The 23,141-nt window shown below is 42.5% G+C and overlaps 1 protein-coding gene across 1 annotated transcript in view; it reads right to left on the bottom strand.

The window, feature by feature from the left end:
• Positions 1 to 21,976, bottom strand: part of FANCF (FA complementation group F) — a 95,083-nt gene extending 73,107 nt beyond the window's left edge. The window contains exon 1 of the mRNA XM_063118423.1: positions 20,437 to 21,976. Coding sequence (XP_062974493.1) covers positions 20,744 to 21,976 — 1,233 coding nt within the window. The 3' untranslated portion in view covers positions 20,437 to 20,743. The remainder of the gene's footprint in view (positions 1 to 20,436) is intronic.
• Positions 21,977 to 23,141: the final 1,165 nt, after the last annotated feature.

The following is a 23,141-nucleotide window of genomic DNA, read 5'->3' as shown; positions in this document are numbered from 1 at the left end:
CTTCAGGATTCCAGTGAAAAACAAAGCAGATCTTGTAAGCCTAAAACCTACCATCCTTATCTTAAGTTATTTGGCACCTAGAGGAGGGTGTTCCCAATATTGGTTCCACACTATTATAGTGGTTCCTCCCTAAGGAAAATTTTCTTTTCATTTAGCTGCTAGGCTAAAACTTGGAATGTTTCCATACTTCGGAATGTTGCACATAATTTGTTCTCTCCATTTTTACAGTGAATCTAGATGACATCATAACTAACCCACTGCATTCCAGAGTTTTCCCTGTGTTCTTCCAATGTCAACGCAGCTGCAGAACCAGCCTGTCCAGTGTGGACTGGGAAAATGCTATTGAATTGTCTCCCTGCAACTGAGCACTTAATAAGTAGCTTCCTTTTTGCCTCTTACTTTGAATGCAGGTCTGGTTTCTCACCTTCTGTCTTCTTAATGCCTACTTCTGCCTACTTTTTACTTGGGTGCTCACTTTGAATGGGAAACCAATGGGTGGCCAGAGACAAGAACACTAATGTTTCTTGATTGCTGTGAATCTCTTGCATGCACTCTTCAAATAATGAGCCATTGTGACAATTTCCAGGTAGGTAGTAGTGGCAAAGTAACAGGTTTAGAGGTGGTTTTACAATTTCAATTTAGACTTGGGAGGGGGGGCTATCTAAACACCATTTTTGCTTTGTGGTGGCTGTGACTCAGCGCTGTGTTGGTTATATGGTGCAGCTGATGATTAGCTCCCACTTCAGGGCAAAGAGACAAAGATGCATAGCAGAAAAGTTGGGGACTTTCCCTGAATTTCCCTGCCAGAGCAAGGTCAACACAGCTCTTCCGCCACAGCTCTTTGGCGCATGCCAAAGGCATTTCCAGGCAGAAGGCGACCTCCCATTTGTTGCTGGAAGCTGAGAGAGAGGACAGGCCTGGCAAGCTGAATGGCTGCACTGCCTCCTGCATTGGGATTACCCAACACCACCCTGCAGCAGCAAAAGCATAGGTTCTTTTCAAAAAGCAGGGGCAACCCAGCGTCATCGAGGCAGCCCCTTGAAGAGAGACGGGCAGAGTTTTTGCTTCTAATAGGCTCTGTCTACATATTTGTAAATATTATTACAGAGAACTGTGGGAATATTACAAAGAATATTACCAGAACTCAGTAGTACTCTCTCATCCAAAGGAAGCTAAACCTTCTAGTGTGAGCCCTGGACTTCTCCCTGCTTGGGGACATGAGGGCACATAGAAGAAGATTTCAGTTTCTGATGTCTTGGATATAACTTGACTTTTTGGTTGTTGAGCTGATACATGTTTTCTTTTAGTGTACACATTAATCACAAACATTGTGTTTGGTACAATATGGCATCGTGCCAACCACAAAGATTCAAACATTAATAATGATTTAAATAATATTACATAAAACATTTACTACAATATACATGGGGGTTAATATTGCAGACATAGTGAGAAGGTACTTGCTTCCTTCCCAGCACATTGGCGGTACAAATTAAGTGTAAGAAGTAGCATTTCAGAATCTGCAATACACAAGAGACCATCCTGAATTGTATTTTTGACCTAGGAGGACCTTGTTAGTAAAATTCTAGAAGAGCATAAGACTACAAAAGCTATTGGAATTGGGTAATCATGAGCAACCTTCACAGGGGTTTATGATTTTCAGTCATAAGGGTATTATACAAATTCTCAGAAATGCTACCCTTCATGAGAAGAAACCCTTCAACAGATGGGTCCTCTATTCTCTAGTCTAAAACATATTACCACTGAAAAACCCCAATCAGTCATATCAAGATTGAACAGAATTGTCCTTCATTATGTTTCAGGTGAAGCACTATCTTGAATATTTTAGGGAAACAAGCAATTTGGAAGTGCTGAGGCTTTCTGCGACTAGATCTAATCTGAGCATATGTTATTAAATATGTTCAAAAAGCAATCAGATGTGTTTTTGTATGTGCATGAGAGTATGCCTGCTTAAGCCAAAGAAAGCACCAATACAAAACTATTCACTGTAATATCTAGTAGTCTTCTAATAAGGACAAGCACATGGAAAGGAGAAATAAGGGGCTGTGCGCATACAAAAACTGTGCCACTGTAGCCATGTCAGCCTGAATTGTGTGAGCTGAATTGTGGTAGTAGGAAGTCCCCTGTGCCCCCAAATAAGAGAGGGTGTCCAGTGCTGTGACTCTGGCCAGCCCACGTTGTTCTCAGCCAGGCCACATGGGAGATAAAGCTTCAGTGGTAGCACCCAGTTAGAGAACATGCCTAAGAAGAACACGTATAGTCTGTATTAATGATACCGTGTCAGGTGGCTGGATGGGTAACAGTGTGGCCTTTCGGGAAACCTCATTGGCAGAAGACCAAAAAAGAATCGAGGCTTTCACCACCTTCACAAGCATGGAATCTGGCAGCAAGGCATATTCCTTATTCTCCCCCTATTTCATAGTCCAGAGCACTCACAATCTAAACACAAACATGGTATCAAGAATAGGGAAAGGGGGTGTGTGTGCAATGTGCATCTTCTACTGATCACAGCCACAGGTGTGAATTGATGCCATAAATGAAAGTGTTCAAAGCTTGGGAAATTGCATGGAATAATGATTTTATCCTGGTTTTTTGCTATTGTATGACTAGTAGACTTCCAAAATTGGAACTTTAAAATACGCCATCCGTGAGGAAAGCCATATGTGGATTAGTGGATGGGTCGACATTTAGGTATGTGCAAACTAAGGCAACAGAGACATCTTTTAAATGTGCCCATGTAGTTGAAGTCTGCAGTAACACCTTCAGCCATAAGGTGCAGAGCTCCTTAACCAGCACATAACTTTGGAGTCAATACAGTTTGAAGCCAGGGGAGATTAATAGACCAAGGGAAAGCTACCCTCTAACCACTACTGTGGGATAGGCGTCTTCTGGGGAATGGAGTGAACAGACACCTCCCTCATGGCTATAGGTGTGCACTATGGCACCCCACATCCTAGGGGTGCCAATGGGCATGGCTTCTCTCAGATGAGGTAGGCACAATCTGTCCAACTCTGACTGCTGTGTAAATTTCCTTGAAGGCTTTGTTGTATCAAGCTAGTTCCCCCCCCCTTCCAACCCATGTGAAGCTTGGTCCATTGGCTAGTGTATAATAAAACTTAAATCCACAGACCTGTAATTTAAAAGGAAACATGCTATCCGGCCTTCTGGGACAACATACCTTTCCCTGAACTTTTCACTCAAAAGACAGCACATGAGCATTTTTGGAGGCAGCTGAGGCCTGTGTTATCCCTAGAGCTCCCACAAGCAATTACATTTCTTCCATTTCAAGCTCCAGACATTATGATAAAGTAAGCCTCTGCCACTGCAATCTATAACCATCCATTAGAGTAAATGTCTTTGTAACAGTTCAAATATATCAAAGGCCAAATTCCAGCTTTTTAATCGGAAGGTAATCAACTTAGAAAGACATGGTCAAATAAGTACCAAAGGAAACATCTTAATTAGTGAACACACCAATGAAATATCTATATTTTTCTTTTTAAAAAAAAGAAAAGCAAGAAAAGACCAATTGCCTTCTCAACACAACATTTTTTTTAAAAAAAAGACTGCTTCTTGACATTCAATACTGAATATTAAAATACTAATTAAGTGTTATGCAATTTATTTACTGATTTATGACAATCAGTAATTGGGAACTGTATTGGGAACCCTAGAGGCAATTGAAGGTACACTCAGCCTCTACACACACACACACACACACACACACACGTTCAAGAAGATGCATACAAAATTTCATAAGAATACCAAAAGAGGATGTGTTGCTATCCCCAAAGGTGACACCGCCATGATCTAGTAGGAGCACATAAACCCCACCCAAAGCAGGGGAATTGCTAGGCCAGAGCCAAATCTACTTCCCAGGGGGCCTGGATTTATTCTCAGAGCCCTGAGTGTTTATCAGTGCCAAAAGAAGGGTTTTTTCTCAGGTTAATTGCCATGCATGGAATGATTCAAGGGGGATTTCAGCTGGGAAGGGAAGAGTTAACTCTCCCCATACTACATGTTGCAACCCAGAAAAATGCCATTTGATTATTTCTTTATCTGAGGTGGTCTTGATGAAAAATTAGTTGACTGGCAATACCTTTTGTGAAATTTAAATGAATCTTATAAATTCTTTCTAAATTTTCATAGGTAGATATAAATAAACATATGGAAATTTATGTAGCTTTGTGTACTATGGGTCTGGATCCCAAATCTTTTAAGCACCCCTGACCCCAACAATAGCACCTGATAAACTGAGCAGAATAAACAGAAAACCAATGGGACATGGCAATAATTGTATTATGAGTTCTGTTATGTTAATGCTTGGATTACAAATCCAAGATCAGATACAATGTAACAAAGCCTAACCACACACTATAAAGAGCAACCCCTTCAAATTAATAAAATACAACAACTTGTAACAAAACAGTAATCAATAAAGTTGGATCAACCATTCAGCTATTTGATTACTTTTTTAAATAACAGAATATATGATTCAACTGTTGTATATTACAAAGGGAGGCTGGTCAGCTAGCCCAGCCTTTCCCAACTTATTATTATTATTATTATTATTATTATTATTATTATTATTATTATTATTATTTTATTTATATAGCACCTGGCATCCTTCAAATGTTTTGGACTATAACTCCCAGAATTCCTGACCGTTGGCCATGCTGGCTGGGATTGATGGGCATTGAAGGCCAAAAGATGTAAAGGGCACAAGGTTTGAAAAGGCTGAGCTAACCCATTTCAGAAAAACTAAAATCATAAACATGCAAGTCAATATTTGAATAAAGCCTTTAGTCAGGGTAAAGGATAATGAAGAGGATGATTGGTGCTTCCAAAAGCTCAAAGTATGCTAATCTCCAATGTATTAAGTGGCATCCAATTGGTGTCCCTCCAACTGATGAACAGCATCCATCAGTGGAATGGAGAGGGGATAATATTTGATCATTCTCCCCCACCTCGCAGCACCTCCCACAAGGGTCCCCAGCCCACTAGAAGAGATAGATGTAGCAGAGGCACTGCAGGAGGGAGAAGAAATTGCAAAATATCACCCATCCTACTCCACTGATGGGTGCCTTCAGTTAGTGGAGGGCTATCTTGTTGGCTGTCTCAATGCAGGTGTGGTTAAAATAAAAACTCTGTGAAAGAATCAGAGAAAGTCAAGTTCTATGTGAATGTGTTTGAGCCTGGTATCTACTACAGCAGAAGTTGAACTCTGCTTGAAATGGAACTCAGCCTGGCATGAAGTATTCAGTTGTAGTTCTCATGTCTTCCTGACTCTTCTTCATACTACTACTATGACTCTGGTGCAGCAAAGAATTGAAGGCATAATTACAACTCATGGCCCTCCAGATGGCTTGGCCTACAAGTTCCACCAATCTGTCACCACTGGCTCTGCAGGCTAGAGCTGTTAAGAGTTGCAGGCCAACACATCTGGAGCACTACAAGTTGCCCACTCCTGACGGTGAGAACTACCATGACCTTGGAAGTTCTTTCAGTGCCAAACTCAGCAGTATAGCATACAATCATATTATTTCAAAACCCAGAATGAATTGTGGAATCCATTCCTGATTCCACATTCTCTCTCTCTCTCTCTCTGTATTTTCTCTTCTTATGACAGTCTTCCACAATTCATAAAAGCTACTCCAGAGGGCACCCTGATCTTTGGAGGGAGCCATAGGGACTGCATCTGGGAAGAAGATTGTTCTGGGCTATGTGTCTATCCAGATACCTGAACTTGTTGGAAATATCACCTGCAAGTTACAGTAAGGCGGCAGTGTTGCAGTTACTTCATGGGAATTTGGGCATAACTAGCCTTGGGATCTCTATAGCTTTCAGTGTGGTTTCCTGTGATTTGCTCCTCAACCCCCTCCCCAATTTCCTCTTTTGGTAGGAATATGTGTGCTTGCTCTTTCTCCTGCCAATGTTATAGAACACAAAGAAATGGACTCAACAAACTTTGTTTGAAATTCTACACTGCAACTGCATATTATATGGAAGGATATTGTGAGCAAAGCTGTGTGTTATTTTTCCTTCACTAAAGAAAGGTATGAACTTTTTTTAGCCTTATGTGCATGTGAGACTGGTAAACGCTCATTCTATTTTGCCTTTTTGTTTTTTCTCTACCTGCCTTTCTAACAGGAGGCAGCAATACCAAATAATCCAGTCCACAGTTCCATTGTAAATCAAATCTGCAACTTTATTGAAAACACAACTCAAACAGCAAGCAACTAATAAATGCAGAGTATCAGTATTTAACAGTAGAAGGAGCATGAATGGAAGCTGAAGCAGATGAAATCAAAGAAATGGTACAGATGATGTGAAAAGACAATGCAAGGCCAAGCCTTCCAAGCTGTGACTTGGGATAGGAATTGATAAACCAGGTTAGAAGGAAGCTTATTTCTACTGAAGAATAAATTGGTTTGAACTGGACTAAAGGTTCTCCCTAGGAACAACCAATCAATGCATGATAGCAAATCATAAGATCTGATCAGTTGCTGATGGATTAAAGCAGTCCTAAATGCAAAATATAGGGAGAAATATGACTAACGACAGACAGAACCGAGACTTGGCACCCCAGGCATGTACTGAAGATTGCATGTGGCCCTTTGGATTCCAGCTACGGTTGTTTGTATTGCCAGGAATGCATTGGTTGCATCTTACCTGCCCTCTCTATATGGCTGTGCTCTAATTTTCAGTGCTGCAAATATGGCAGCAGAAAGAATCCCGGTGGGTCTTTAATAATTCATAGACCCTAGCTTTCTCAATCAATGTAAAGCATCCCACAGAGCAAAAACCTATTAGATTTTAAAGTGAATGAAACTGAAGTGGACTTGTTCAGAGGAACAGAAGTATACAGAAACTGTGTATAAAAAACCATCTAGTGCTATAGGTATTAAACTATTCTAACCAGAAAGGCCTCCCCAAGCCCTCTAGAGCGGTCTAAGCAGCAGCAATAAACATATTCTAAAAGAGAGTTTTAATTTCTAGAAGTGCTTTGATATTATATCGACCTTTAACAATAAGACGTCAATATTTAAATTTTCTCTTTTACATAAATGTTATGCTATTCATAGTCAATGATCAAGGGGTTGGAACAACTCCCCTATGAGGAAAGTTTACAGCAGCTGGGATTGTTTCGCTTAGGAAAATGGTAAGGCAGACATGATATAGTTGGAAGAAAAGGCAGTATGCCTATGTACACTAGTTGCTCAGGAACGTGGGTAGGAGGGTGCTGTTGCACTCATGCCTTGCTTGTGGGCTTCCCGTGGCAGCTGGTTAGCCACTATGTGAACAGAATGCTGGATAGATAGACCCCTGATCTAATCCAGCATGGCTCTTCTTATGTTCTTATTTTGTGCATTTGTAAAAGATTCTATGATCTCTCAGCAGCAACAGCAGCAAACTTGTAGGAAAGTGCCAGGACTGTGAAAAACAAATGAGTAACAAATGCATCTTGGTGAAATCATGTGGAAAGGCCTAAAGTATTGTCATCATCTGTGTTCAAGGCAGCAAATGATGCAGGTGTGTTGTCTGATGCTGTAGTTTCAATGCTAAATTGGATTTGATCAATGCCTGGATGGGAGACCTCCAGAAGCTCCATCATCATCATCATCATCATCATCATCACCATCCAAATTTATATTTTGCTCTAAACCAGAGCACATTCCAATTAACCAAAACATACAAAACACAACAATATAAACAAAAATCAATAAATACACATTGGATGAACTACTAACCAGAAATTCAACTGATTCACACACACAACCAATCAATTAAAACAACCAAACCATTCCTTCGGTCTCAGCGGATGAACTGTCTACAATACTGCGCTCTTCGAAGCCTTCCACTTGTTCTCATGATCCGATTCCTTCTCGTGGCTTTATTAATCTTATTCCTGCTATCCTCCCTTCACTGGCTTCATATTATTAATCTTTCTCTGTCCTCTGGTTCATTTCCTTCTGCTTTTAAACATGCTACAGTCTCTCCCATTCTCAAGAAACCTACTCTTGATAGGCTATCTCTGTCTAACTACCGACCTGTCTCTTTGTTGCCGTTTGTTTCAAAGATCCTGGAGCGGGCGGTCTACTCTCGCTGTCTTGACTTTCTTTCTAGTAACTCTGCTTTGGATCCACTTCAATCTGGATTCCGTCCTCTGCATTCCACCGAAACAGCCCTTACTAAGATCACCAATGATCTCCTTACTGCCAAGTCTAAAGGCCGTTATTCCGTTCTTATTCTCCTTGATCTAACTGCAGCCTTTGACACGGTTGATCATGATCTTCTCTTAGATTCCCTTCATGACCTTGGATTTTGTGGCTCTGTCTATAACTGGTTTGCCTCCTATCTAGCGGGTCGCTCTTTCAGCGTGTTGGCTAATGGCAGCTCGTCTTCCTCCTTTCCTCTTTCAGTAGGGGTTCCGCAAGGCTCGGTGCTTGGCCCGTTGTTGTTTTCCTTATACATGTTGCCCTTGGGCAAGCTTATTCAATCTCATGGCCTCCAATATCATCTGTACGCCGATGATACACAACTATATCTGTCATCTCTGGAACTTTCTCCTGATGTTCACAATCGTATCTCGGCATGTCTTTCAGATATCTCAGCTTGGCTGCTTCATCGTCGTTTGAAACTCAATATGGCAAAGACTGAATTGCTCGTTTTTCCTCCTAAACCTTCTCCTCATCTCTCATTCTCTCTTACTGTCAATGATGTTACGCTTACTCCGGTCAAGGAAGCTCGTAGCCTTGGCTTTATATTTGACTCCTCGCTCTCCTTTATTCCTCATATTGAGGCAGTAGCTAAATCTTGTCGATTTTTCCTGTATAATATTGCCAGGATTCGATCATTTTTGTCTGTCTCTTCCACCAAGACGCTTGTTCATGCACTGGTTATTTCACGGTTGGACTACTGCAACCTTCTTCTCTCTGGCCTTCCTTCTTCTCACATCAGTCCGTTGGTTTCTGTTCACCACTCTGCCGCAAAGATCATCTTCTTGGCTCGCCACTCTGACCATGTTACTCCGCTTCTGAAATCTCTTCATTGGCTTCCAATTCACTTCAGAATCCAATATAAACTTCTCCTGTTAACCTTCAAAGCTTTTCACGGTCTAGCTCCTTCCTATCTCTCCTCTCTCCTCTCACACTATTGCCCCGCTCGTGCTCTTCGCTCCTCTGATGCCATGTTTCTTGCCTGCCCAAGGGCCTCTACTTCCCTTGCTCGGCTCCGTCCATTTTCTTCTGCTGCCCCTTACGCCTGGAACGCTCTTCCAGAACATTTGAGAACTACAACTTCAATCGCAGCTTTTAAAGCTCAACTAAAAACTTTTCTTTTTCCTAAAGCTTTTAAAACTTGATGTTGTGCAGACTTTATACTGTTAGTTTTACCCTACCCTGTGCCTGCTTACCCTACCCTGTGCCTGTTTGCATTCTCTTCCCCTCCTTATTGTTTTACTATGATTTTATTAGATTGTAAGCCTATGTGGCAGAGTCTTGCTATTTACTGTTTTACTCTGTACAGCACCATGTACATTGATGGTGCTATATAAATAATAATAATAATAATAATAATAATAATAATAATAATAATAATAATAAAAACCAAGAACAAATGGATTGTTCCTCACTTCATACTCCAACACCTATGGTTCCAATTCGAACAAGTAGATTTTCAGGCCTCGTCTAAATCTGCCCAACTCTGGTTCCATAGAGTGAGAGAGTTCCACAATCGTAGGGCAAAATAGGAAAATGTCCAGAGCCTAGAATTTGCCACCTTAGTCCAGAGAACCACCAGCAGTCTGGAATCTGTGGACAGAGTTCTCCTAAGAGGAGAATGCCATACAAGGCAAGACAAGGCAAGACAAGTTTAAAATGTGTCCTTGACCTGACAGGCAACCAATGCAATGCACTGTGATAATGAGAAACATGGGGATAACAGGAAAAATCTAATACAGCATGTTCAGCTCTGTTCTGTACCAGAGTAAGAGGGAAGAAGGAAGAAGGAAGAAGACCAGCCAGGAAGCTGTTACAGTAATCCAGGTGGGAAACAACCAGGGCATGAAAAAGAAGCCCCACAGTCTTGGGGGTCAGGAAACAGCAGATCCAGTGGATGTTAGTCACATGAAAATTATAAGTCAAATGCTTTGATTTTTCCAAGGTAGAACAGTATATACACATAACAAAGTATAAATTACAATGACAGCCAACAACTTGGACAGCTTTAAAAGGGGATTAGACAGAATCATGGAGGATAATGCTATCAATGGCTACTAGAAATTATAGCTGTATACAGCCTCTAGGATCGGAGGCTGTAAGCCTCTCAATAGCAGTTGCTGGGAAGATGAATAGGAAGGTGCTCATGGGCTTCCCATAGGCATCTGATTGGCCATTATGGGAATAGAGTGCAGGGGGTTGGACTCGATGGCCTTGTAGGCCCCTTCCAACTCTGCTATTCTATGATTCTATGACTAGATGGGCCTTTGGTTTCTAATCCACCATGGCTCTACTAATGTTATTCCACAGAGGGAAGAGAAATTCTGGAATTGACAAAATCTTCTGGATTATGCATTGCCAAAAAATATGACTGAATTAAGGGCAGAATGAATACGTTTCTGGAGACACACGTTTTCCACCAAAAACAACAGCTCTTTTTCTCTCACCGAAATGTTTTACTTACTAAACCTGCAATCCTATGCCCTTTGGCCTGAATATTTGGAATTTTATTTCTGAGTAGACATGTGTAGGATTGTGCTGCTAATGCATGATGCGATGTTATGGCACTTCACACAAGTGGTAGCCAACAAAGCGAAGCAGGGATAAGAAAAGGCCAAGCACAGTGTCACTTCAAGTGCTTTTACTGATTCGACATTATGAGGGAGAAAAGTGCAGAGCTTCTGCTTTTAGCAACAGGCACTGATCTCTTGTAACCTCTAGCTCTGTTCTTACAGAAGCATGTCCAACTTTCTTTGATCTAAGCTACACCTTTGTATCGTAACATTTGCAGTTTCTTTCTCCAATACTGCCATGTATTATTGAAGATGGGGGTGAGCAGAGAGTGTTTCAACATGCTTTCCCTTTGAAAATGCAGGTTAAAACCTCATCTGTACATTTTAGATTTTTGAAAAGCTATTATGAGGTTACTTAATCCAAATAAATGGTTCTGAACATAAATGTGTAATTATCCAGTGGGGAAATATAATCTGTAGGTTTAGAATAATGATGCTGTAAATAAATTATGCTAGGTATTTGTAATCCCTTCAAAATTCGAAGAATGGAGACAGCCTTTGGGTAAAAAGAAATGTCTGCTACACTTCTTTGACAGATGAGACCTGAACATTATTACTTCTCTATGTTCCTTCAGGGCAGGTCACCTCTTTAGTTCACCACCATAATGTGTCACTAATTCCCAGGGCCTCATAACTCTTTCAGATTTAAACATTTCATTGTAGTGAAAAGCGACTATTTTCTACTATGGTGATGTAGAGTTAATTACTTTTCTACAAAAGTGAGCCATAGCAGCCTGGGTGAGATAAGATTTACAGGACTGTGCAAGATTCCCCACAATTTTAATAAAGCATATGCATTATGTACCTAATCATTTACCTCTAAATCGTTCTAGCCTGCCATAACTTCACATGCAACAATGAACAACAGTCTTGGGCTCAAGGCAGTAAACAGGGATTGAGATATGGGCTTAATTTTCAATTCTGTAAAACATGTTTCTGGAAACATGGGACCTTTTGGGTCGAACCCTGCCAGACCTTATGGGAGAGCTTCTAGAGAGATTGCAAACCTATGAGATGTGGAAACACATGAAATTGGCCCAACAAATTCTGTTAGAATCACAATAGTTTTAACAAAACCTAAGGACATAGAACAGTCTTCCCCAACTTTCCAGATGTGTTAGACTATAACTCCCCATCATCCCCAGCCAACATGACCATTACGGGTGTTGTAGTCCAACACTTTTTAAGAGCACCAGACTGGAAAAAGCTGATGTAGAAGTATAAAAGAATGTTGAATGAACCAACGGGGTGAAAAGGATAATTTTCCCTGTTGGCCGTTGGGTGTACAATATTAGCCATAGATACATGTTTCAGGGATTGTATCAAAACATTGCTTAACACCCTATAAGACCTACTGGTGACACAGATCTATACCTTTAAAAGTAATTATCTAACCATGATAGCACTATCTTCTGTCCCTATCATAATTAAACCATTTGTTTCCAGCCTAGTGCAGAAGAAAACCATCAAATGCTCTGCCTGACTTTTGGACTGTTGGGTTGCATCCAGTGTTAGTTTTACTTAGAGCCATGTAACCACTCACTGCTCTCCAACACCCTGATAATTTTGTGCAGTCTCTTGTTAAAGCACCCAAGGGTTCTAGCTTTCATTTAAATAACATTTCTAGGCTGTATGGATTCAGAGACAAACTTGAATCACTACAATCAAGATCTGAGGGCCTCCTCCAAGTGCCACTTCTGAAGGAGGCTCGGAGGATGGCAACAAGAGAGAGGGACTTTTCTGTGGTAGCCCCTTTTTTGTGCAATGCTATACCCACTGATTCCAACATTGCTATCTTTTCGGCACTAGTTTAAGACTTTACTCTACTCCCAGACATTTGATGGCATATGACGGGGAGTTTAATACCAGTTGTTTTAACAGGGGCTGGTATTGTATTGTTAAATGTTTATAGCTGTTTTGTTTTAAAAATTTGTATGTTAAAGTTTTCATATTATGTTTTTATTATGTTGTATTCTGAGTTTTAATTTTTGTGAACCACTGAGAGAGCTTTGGCTTCTGGGCAGAATAGAAATGAAATAAAATGAAAGTGACATAATGAAAACAATGTTACTTTCAGTAGTAAACAACCTGCCCATCTGTATTCTAAACATTGGACACAGAGTTGTGAATACAAAGTTGATAAAAACATGCATGTCATCCAAGCTCCTTGGTGTTAATGTGGGTTTGAATTTGCACACCAGTGGGTAAAGCTGAACAGAGACAAGGATCACAGACTCAAGATCTTGATGATCAAGATGAAGAAGAGAGCAATAGAGACAATGCAATAGAGACTTAACAGTACTTTTAGATTTGATCAAGAGTGGGAAACTTTTGGCCCTACAGATAGTGTTGGATTGCAACTTCCACCTTTACCATTGCCTAAGCTGGCTAGGGCTGATGGGACTTGCAACCCAACATCATCTGGAGGGGCAAAAGTTGCCCAGCCCTGTAGATGGATAAATTAGTGGGGTTGTAACTTTGTCATGCCACACATCATCCTTAAGCTGGAGTATTCATATTCCATGGCACATGGTTCACTGAGATATTAAACTAAAATATTTTAAGGGAAAGACTTGTGGCTTTGCGTGCATTTTATATCAATCCATCATAACAAGGGAGTAGCTGGGGGGGACGGGACTCTTAGATTTAAATTGCATTGTAGTAGATGGTCAGACTTCACATAATGGGTTTAATACTCCACTGCTTGAAAAGCCAAGATTCTTAAAAGCATCACACACAACTAGAAATATATGCAAGCATTAGGAGATTATGTACTGCACATATATTAATAGATTACACATTGTAAATCTAAATTCAATTCTTTTTGGTGCTGAAAGATCAAGTTGTATAGGATGAACGGAAAGGTTAATGTAGAAAAAAAATCATTTCTCTAATCATTTTTCTCCCCACCCCCACCCCACAGCTGGCTCATAAACCAAAAGTAATTGCACATAAAAAAAAAGCTATGTTCCAAAGTTTCTGCAGTAAACGATCTTCTGCTGGAGAAGTCTATTCATGGAACTAAACTATAAAATAAGGGTACAGCATCTTTAATAGGTTGCAGATACCATGCTCTGCTCAAATATAGTGACTTTGCTAGAGGCTATAATGACAGAGTAAAATAACAGATACTACTGGGACCAATTTGCTGGTGTGGTATACAAAGTTCAATGTGTCCCTCTTCTTGTAATTAGTAAAAGGGGCATGCATCCCATTTGCTTTGGTTATTATAGTAAATCCAGATGCAGCCCTATCTCTGCTGACTTGCAAGATATTTCGTATTCTTCCAGCAAATTGGCCATTGCTGAACATAAATCTAATTCATAATTCTAACAACAAATTGGTTTGTGCCAGTTCCCTTTTTTCCTAATACAGTATTTCTTCAATTCTAAGACACTTTTTCCCCCATATAAACATCTCTAAAAACGGGGTGCGTCTTAGAATCGCGGGTGTCTTAGGTGTTTTTTTTTCTGTTTGTGGTACTGAAATTAGTGTGCGTCTTAAATACGGTATTGTAGGCACAAAATGCCATTGTGTTTCTTTTGGCCCCTGGAGAAGTCAATGCCAGGCTTTACTATAGCATAGTTGCAGCCTTACAGAACAATCCTGTATAGGTCTACTCAAAAGTAAGTCCCAATGAGTTCATACCATTTCCATAACATCTTTCCTTATGGCATGCAATGACATAAATACTTTTAAGATGTTAAATTCACCAACTGAATTTAGTGGAACTTAGGGCCTTCCTAGACGACGGTTTAGCCCAGTGCGAGGCCCGGGCTCCCTGCTGTGCATGCAGATGACGCACAGGGGATTCCAAGGTCAGGCCAGGCTAGATCCTCCCTTGACCCAGGATAACCAGATCCACTTGTGGCCCGGTTTTTCCGCAGCCCTGGGCTCAGCCCGGGGCTGCGGAAAGTCTAGCTGGTTCCACGGCTTTTCCCAGCTGCTCGCTTACTCGTGAGTAGCTGGGAGAAGCCGCACTCTGCCCATCGGGGCGGGGGCGAGGGAATCGCAGGGGGAGTGATGGGGGCCAGGGGGGGAAGAGCGGACCCGGCAGGAGAAATGGGGGGGAAGAGCGGAGCCAGGGTAGGCAGATCGCGGCCAGGGTGGTGGTGGAGGGGGCATTGGACATGGCGAATGGAGGCGAGCGAGCGGACGGGCGAGCGAGGGGGCATCAGACATTGGGGGGGAATTGGGGGCAGGGGGAATGGGGAACCCTTTTTTAAAAAAACAAAACAAAAACCAACCTTTGCGTTGGTGTGCTCCTGCGCACATGGCCCCTTTAACTTTTTTGGGGGGAAATGGAGGACGCAACGGGGCTTTCCTTTCCCCGTCACGTCTGATGTCTGGATAGGCGCGACGGCCTGTCCTAATTGTAGCACAGACTCGCCGCGCCTGAAGGCCGGATTCAAAGGTAGGTCTAGCAAGGCCCTTTGTCCCAGGCATACAACCAGAGAATAGAAATGATGGGTCTGCAGTCTTGCCTACAGTTATTCACTTTAAACCTTATCTTTGTAGTGATGAGTAACTTGAGATTCTTCAGATATTTTAGTCGACAACTCCCATTTAGTCTACAACGCCCTAGCCAGCATAGCCAATGGTGAAGAAGTCATAGGCCAAAACATCTGGAGGGCCAACTAATATATTTATTTATTTATCATATTTATACCCCACTCCTCAGCCAAAAAAGGCTCTCGGAGCGGCTTACACTTAGCAAAAAAGACAGTCCCTGCCCTCAGGCTTACAGTCCAATAAAGACATGACACACAAGGAAAAGGAGTTCAGGAGGGAAGAGGTAAAGAGAGAGAGAAATTAAGTGGACTGGGGAAAGGGCTGATGGGATTGTCCTGCTTCCGAAGGAGGGGAGTCCAACTGGAACAGGCCCCGACGTTTCCTCGGCCTGCTCCTGTCCCTTCGGTCCTTCTTCTTCCCCACAGGACCAAGATGGCAGTTTGCCCTGTGGGGGTGGGGGAAGAGTCCAACAGGAGCAGGCCCCAAAGTTTCCTCGGCCTGCTCCTGTCCCCTTGGTCCTTCTTCTTCCCCACAGGACCAAGATGGCAGTTTGCCCTGTGGGGGTGGGGGAAGAGTCCAACAGGAGCAGGCCCCAATGTTTCCTCGGCCTGCTCCTGTCCCCTTGGTCCTTCTTCTTCCCCACAGGACCAAGATGGCAGTTTGCCCTGTGGGGGTGGGAGAAGAGTCCCAACAGGAGCAGGCCGCGATGTTTCCTCGGCCTGCTCCTGTCCCCTCGATAATAGCCTACCTCTGTGTTATAGGGCCTGTTCAGAAGATACTTCAGGCTCTGTGGTTAGTGAAATGGTGGTTCGCTGGGGTTAGCACAAACCACAAGCCATGCTGTCGCACAAAACACTTTTAAGTCATTATTATTTATTTATTTATTTATTTATTTATTACATTTTTATACCGCCCAATAGCCGAAGCTCTCTGGGCGGTTCACAAAAATTAAAACCACAGTAAAACACCCAACAGGTTAAAACACAATTACGAAATACAGTATAAAAAGCGCAACCAGGATAAAACCACACAGCAAAGTTGATATAGGATTAAAATACAGAGTTAAAACAGTAAAATTTAAATTTAAGTTAAAATTAAGTGTTAAAATACTGAGTGAATAAAAAGGTTTTCAACTGGCGACGAAAGGAGTACAGTGTAGGCGCCAGGCGGACCTCTCTGGGGAGCTCGTTCCACAACCGGGGTGCCACAGCGGAGAAAGCCCTCCTCCTAGTCATGGCTAGAGCCGCTAACCCCATGGCAGACGGTCCAACTGTGGTTAAGAGAGTGAGCACAGTTTAGCAAAATGCATCACACAAGACACTTTAAACCCTGCTGCTTAACCAAAAGCCTTAACCAGCAGGGTTTAAGGTGTCTTCTGAAGAGTCCCACTGTTGCTCAGAATGGATAAAAAATTTACAATTTTTTTAAAGTCATCCTCACATGCCGGCCGTAAGGAAAGAAGTTATGGAAATGCTATGCATACTAGAATAATTCCTTGGCCAGGAAATCTTTTCTCCGAACAATGTGTCTTAGAAAATAAACCACAGAATTCAAACTGCATATTGTTCCGTAAAACTGAGTCAGCTGTAGGCATCAGTTAACACCCAGGGTTGTTTGCATATCATAAATTTGTTGTTCACCTTCCTTATAGTTCTGTTACATAATGACCACTGGGGAGATTCAAGTTCTAAGAGCACAAAGGACAAAATTACAAACCTCTCATAACATATTATAGAACCCCTTCTGAACTCAGCAGCTTTCACCCCAGTATTAAGAATAATGAGGCTGTAACAGACAGCAGTACACACATTTAATTGTCAGCAGCACAATGATTTAAATCTCATTCCCTTAGGGCATTCCATCTTTTCTCAGCTGAAAGGGCAAGCACAGCCTATTACAACATTAAGCAGCTGATGAATGACCTTGTTGTTCCACTTGTGATTCACAATTGATCATGTCCAATTAAAGCATAAGAGAAATCAATTGTTTCTACCTAAACCATTTACATTAATAAGAAATTAATGAATTTACTAACATATAAAATCCATGCATATGTATTTTACACACAGTCTGTACATAAGTATTTGGTGGTATTATTTTTCAGTTTGCTTCCAATACAAATTCCGGAAAAAGATTTTATAGCTTCCGTCATGGGAGATGGGGGAAGAGGGCAGAATAAATAAAAACGTTTAGGCAGCAATCCTATGCACACGTACCTGAAAATAAGTCCCATTGAAATTAGTGGAACTTACTTCTGAATAAATATTAATAGGCTTGTACTTTACATTTTAACATTCAGCACTCAAGGCTAGAAAACTATTCTTGTATTCTTATGTGTATTGATACACTATTTATTGAAAGCATTTCTACCTTGCTCTTTAGCTAGAGAGGCTCCCAGAGCAATTTACAAAAAACAAGACAGTCCCTGCCTGCAGGCTTGGCTTGCAATCTAAAAGACACAACACAAAAGGGAAAGGGATTAGGAAGGAGGAGAAAAGCAAACCCATGCAGTAAATTCTTAGTTACAAAGTTCAGCAAGCAGTAACTCAGGACACAAAACTGGATTTATGCACAGTGGATGGATTGCTATTTCTTCTCCCTCAGGCGGCCCCAATGATGCCATTGGTAACTAGAAGGAGATATATATGGCATGGAGGGTGCCTGACTACTGCTGCTTCTTCTCCCTCTGACGGCATCAACAGTAGTGCTATGGAAAGGTTACATAGTTTTTTTCAAAGGTTCACTATACCGGACAACACCATATGCAGAACACGAAGAAATTAAGTTGCCAACAGAAAAGACAAAACAAGCTTTAAGTCTGCAAATTGTACTGGAGAAAACAAATGGGCTAACTCTAAAGGAAGGAAAGGAAAGGAACCTCTCGTGCAAGCACTGAGTCATTACTGACTCTTGGAGGGACGCCAGCTTTCGCTGACGTTTTCTTGGCAGGCCTTATAGCGGGGTGGTTTGCTGTTGCCTTCCCCGGCTGTTATTACCTTTCCCCCAGCTAACTGGGTACTCATTTTACCGACCTCGGGAGGATGGAAGCCTGAGTCGACCCGAGCCGGCTGCCTAAAACCAGCTTCTTAACCAGGGATTAAGGCTACAGTCCTATCCCCAGTTATGTGGGAGTAAAGCCCACTGAACCTAGGGGGAATTGCTTCGGAGTACATATGTAGAGGATTTCATTGTGGGTGCCAGATGGAAGTTACTTTTAAATAAACGTGTTTAGGATTGCTGTGGAGACCTAGTGTGAAGCATTCGCTATACTGGGGCATCATGATATAAATCCAACAGCTCATAGGTATGTTCATTCAGAAGTAAGCCTCACTGGGTCCACTGGAATTTACTGTCATCTGAACATTGATAGTATTGCAGCCTAAGTCCATCTTTGTGTTTGATCTTGGCAAAAAAGGAGCAGTGTTTTCTGGATCATATGTCACAGCAAATTATGATTTACTGAGTACAAGAAAGTAAGTGGAGCACAAAAGAAGGAAAGACACTGTGGGAGCTGAAGAGTAAAACTAAGTCTTGGCGTTACATGTGAACTGGGACAGTTCACAGAACACATACAGCAGGAAGATGGCCATAGATATATATGTGTGGCTTGAAAACAATTGAAGCAGAACATGTGCATAAAATAGATATGAGGCCTTACCTCTTTGCACTGTACTTCTCTTTGAAGAAAAGCAGGGTCAAAGCTTTTTTAAATAGATAAACAATAAGTGCTATTGGGTAATATCAACGCACCAGACTTTTATTTCATCAACTATTAGCAAATATTTTAATGCACAATGGGGAACAATTTAGTTCTGGAGAGTAGCACCAGGCAAGCCAGAAATATCTGCTGGCCTGCCCATCAAAAAGGGGTTATCCTCCAACATTGCAATTGCAAATCTTGTGCTGTTCTACTAGAGGTAACAAAAAACATTCAGTCAGCAATGAAAGCAAAAGAACGCACAAAGAACACTTCCATTTAGACAATAAGCATCACTGTGTGCTAATCACATCCACACTTATGTTACTTTACTGAAGTTCTTGACTCAATCAGCCATTGGTTCCCCATATGTAGGACAACAGAAAGCTCTGGCGTGGGCTGGTCCATGAAGTCACGAAGAGTCAGAAGCGACTGAACCAATAAACAACAACAATGTGACTATGCAGTGAAATGGAAATGTCACAGAAAAACTTTTGTTGATTTTTATCGGCAATATGTTTTTAGGGACTTTTACTGAACATATTTTTATTTATCATTATTGTATCCGCTTTGTGTAGTTTTTTATCAAACATGTAGAGGCCTATATGCACATAAGAAATTTGTGTCAGGTGGGCCAAGAAAATAAGTGTTTAATTGCATTAAAGCATTATGACAAGACAGACAAGGCAAGCTTCACACTACTGCATGTAACCTACAAGAAGTTCATCACCTATGTCACTGATAGCAACAAAATTGAGATGATTCTGTTAAAGCCATGAATAGGGCCAGATCTACACCAAGCACGATATAGCACTATGAAAGTGGTATGAAAGCAGTATATGGCACCAACAGTTGCTGGTGCACTTCAATATCATTATAAAGCAGTAGTGTAGATCCTGCCTAGTAATCACATTACTGGTAACTGACTAAAAAAGTATAAACACATCCGATTCTTATGGTGTCTCACTATAGCAGATCCACTTCAATTTATATAATTAGGGCTACAGTGTGGGAATTCACTGATTACACGTTTAGTATGATTTTTCAATTAATACCCAACAACAGGTATTTTGGGTGCAATTTACAACTGTACCAAATGAAAGCAGCCCCAGAATCCAGAATTCAATTCTTCCTTCTTCTTTTGGATTTATGCTGCAGATTCACCTACATTAAAGAGACACACAAGCATTATAGGATACATTATCGATCAAAAATCCAGTCAGGATGATTGGTCCTAACAAAACTGTCACAAGAGTAACCAAGCTATTGAATTCTCACTATTTCCTGACTTTCCTTGCTAGTTTGTTTCCAATGACGCTGAGAGAGATACTCAGAACACTAGTACTGCATCCACAATACTGTGATTTTCAACATACAGGTTTGAACACAAAAAAGGTGCAACCAGTAGCTTTACATTAGGATTTTTATTTTTACACTCTTGTGATTTCTTGTTTTATAATAAAGGTCCAATGAAGACAACAAAGTAGGTGTTAAGCAAGTATAGGAAGACAAACCACTGTGAGGGCAGGCAGGCAGAAGAGAGCCTGCAATGCAGTTCAGTCCCATCTAGCACTCAGGATTAAAAAAACCATGTTGTTCTCAATTTAGAAAAAGTTAGACACTGGGAACACTACAGTTTAAAGGTGTCTATCTTAAAGTAGTAATAGCAAATATAAAATGATCAAGAGGACTGCAGATATTTGGTTTTCGTTCTAGATTTTCTAATGCTCGATCCTCACAGTACAGGGGTTTGAGGGGAGAACTCTCCCGGGTTTCTTTGGAGTAGATTTCTCCAAGTCCAGCAGAAGGTCAGTCCAAACACTCAGACCTCGGACTTCAAAGTCTCCATCCTGGGCTTTCAAGCTTCTTATCTGGGCCCGTACTGCGCTGCCGACGGGCTCTGGTTCCTGGCAGAGGCAGCTGAGGCGTTCCAGCATTTCTTGCCAAGGTATTTCGCCCTCTTCCAGGGCGCTGGTCTTCCACTCCCCGTGCAGGGGGTCGTAAGTGAGGCGGCTTCCCCAAGCGGTCAGGAGATTCAAATAGGGGGTACGCAGTTCAGGGTGACGGCCGCAAAGCGAGGCCACCCAGGGGGCGGGCAGGAGGCGGCAGAAAGCAGCCAAGCGAGCCGGGTCTCCCTGCAGCAGCCAAGGGAGCAGCGCGGCCTTGGCTTCCGCTTCCGCGTCGGGCTCCAGCAGCGCCGCCGCCACCGCCCTGTAGAGCGTGGGGCCATGAGGCAGCTGCTCCAGCAGGGCAGAGGAAGAAGACGCGCCGCGGCCTCCGCCCTCGTCGCCTTCCTCCCGCAGCCGTGACAGCAGCAGCTGAGCCTGAGCTCTCACCGCCGGCGCTTCCCGCTGCCCGGCGGCGGATGATGCCCCTGGAAGAGGCGCCAGGTGGACAAGGAGAAGCTGGCAGGCGGCCCTGCGCCTCGCCAGGAGGTGGACGAAGGGCTCCTCCTCCCCTCCGGCACCCGGGAGCAAGAGGCCACGCAAGAGGCGGCGGCGGGCGGCGGAGGGCAGCGCCCGGTTCTCCAGCAGCGCCAAGCCCAGCAACTCCGGGCAGCGCCTTAAATGGCCAAGGCCGAGCAGGCCTCCCCGGCTTAGGCGTCGCTCCCAAGCCGCTCGGAGGCCGGGCTGGGTGTGGAGGCGGCTGTGGAGCTGCTGGAAGAAGCGGCCCCAGCTCAGAGCTCGCTTCAGGGCCGCCGGGTCCCAGCCCCTCACCAGTCCCGAGCGGGACGCCGCCAAAAGGCTGGGCAGCTGCTCGGCTTGCGAGAGCAGCGTCTCCATGGCGACGGGCCTAGCGCGCGACGAGCTGCTTTTCTTGGCGCCTCCGGTTTGAGCGACGCAAAGTCCGCCTTCCGGACGATGACTCCCACCAATCACAGGATAGCTTTTCACCTGAACTGCTATTGGGCAGTGGAAATGCCACTCTCTCCTTTTTTTTAAAGTCCTGAACATATCGCAAACATAGGCTTAAGATCAACAACGCCTCAGGACTCCGTGGTTTTTGCTGCAAGTCTAGCACAGGTTAGACAGAGATGAGAAAGTACTCTAAGGCCAGATCTACATATAGCACTATGAAAGCAGTATATAAAAGGCAGGAGCCACACTACTGCTTTATAGCGGTATTGAAGTGCATTGACAACTGTTGGGACCCATAACACACATACCATATACTGCTTTCATAGTGCTATATCCTGCTTGGTGTGGCTCCTGCCTCTTATGCACCGCCTTCATACCGCTACCATAGTGCTATATCCTACTAGGTGTAGATCTGGCCCATGACGACAATCCTATAGTTATTTTCCTGAGAATAAATACTATTTAATTCAGTGGCATTTACTTCTGAGTAGACCCATATAGGATTGCACTGTTAAGACAGCTGATGGTAGCATCCCTTTCGCCACGGTTCATTTTCTAAGATACTCCCTGTGCAGTGCAATTTTAGATATACTTATTTCATGCTTATATCCCAATGACACCGAGCTGAGATCCCTACTCACACGCAAGTACCTCAAAATGTAGGGTAACTGTGCAAAAAAGGGTGACAAGGAAATAACAGGAGATTCACTCTAAAATTCTCTCTACATATGCACAATCCAGCCATTTAAATGTTTGCATCATTCCTAGTTGAGGTCTCTATGCGTGCGTCTTTTGCCATTTGATTTTAGGTACTTTTTGTACTCAAATTTACAGAGTCAGCTGAAAATGCCTTCAGTAAGTTACATCCAATGGTTTGTATCCAATGTTAGTTTAAGTCCCATTCTTTTCAATGGGTCTACTCTAAGTAAGACTAACACTGGATACAATCCAGTATTTGATTTGGAATCCTTCTTTGTCCTGGATTCTGTTTTAGGAGTTGTATCCTGCTGCACGACCTGTCAGTCAGTAAAGAGGCCATGATATAGACCTCTTTTTTCTTAAGTTTCATTAGCAGTTTTCTAATAGGAAAAAAAAATAAGGTTACAATCTTATGCAAACTAGGAGTAAGCGCCATTGTATACGTAGTACTTACTTCTGAGCAAGCATGTCTTGGACTGCTCTGCAAAAACCTGTTGGGCTTATCAGAACTGCTTGAATGCCTGCCAACTGTGTGAAATTTGATCAATGTGGGGAGGAAAGC

This window comes from Elgaria multicarinata, chromosome 2, assembly GCF_023053635.1.
Source record: "Elgaria multicarinata webbii isolate HBS135686 ecotype San Diego chromosome 2, rElgMul1.1.pri, whole genome shotgun sequence".
Taxonomy (NCBI): domain Eukaryota; kingdom Metazoa; phylum Chordata; class Lepidosauria; order Squamata; family Anguidae; genus Elgaria; species Elgaria multicarinata.
The sequence above is the reverse complement of the archived record's forward strand: the minus strand, read 5'-3'. Positions and strand labels throughout refer to the sequence as shown.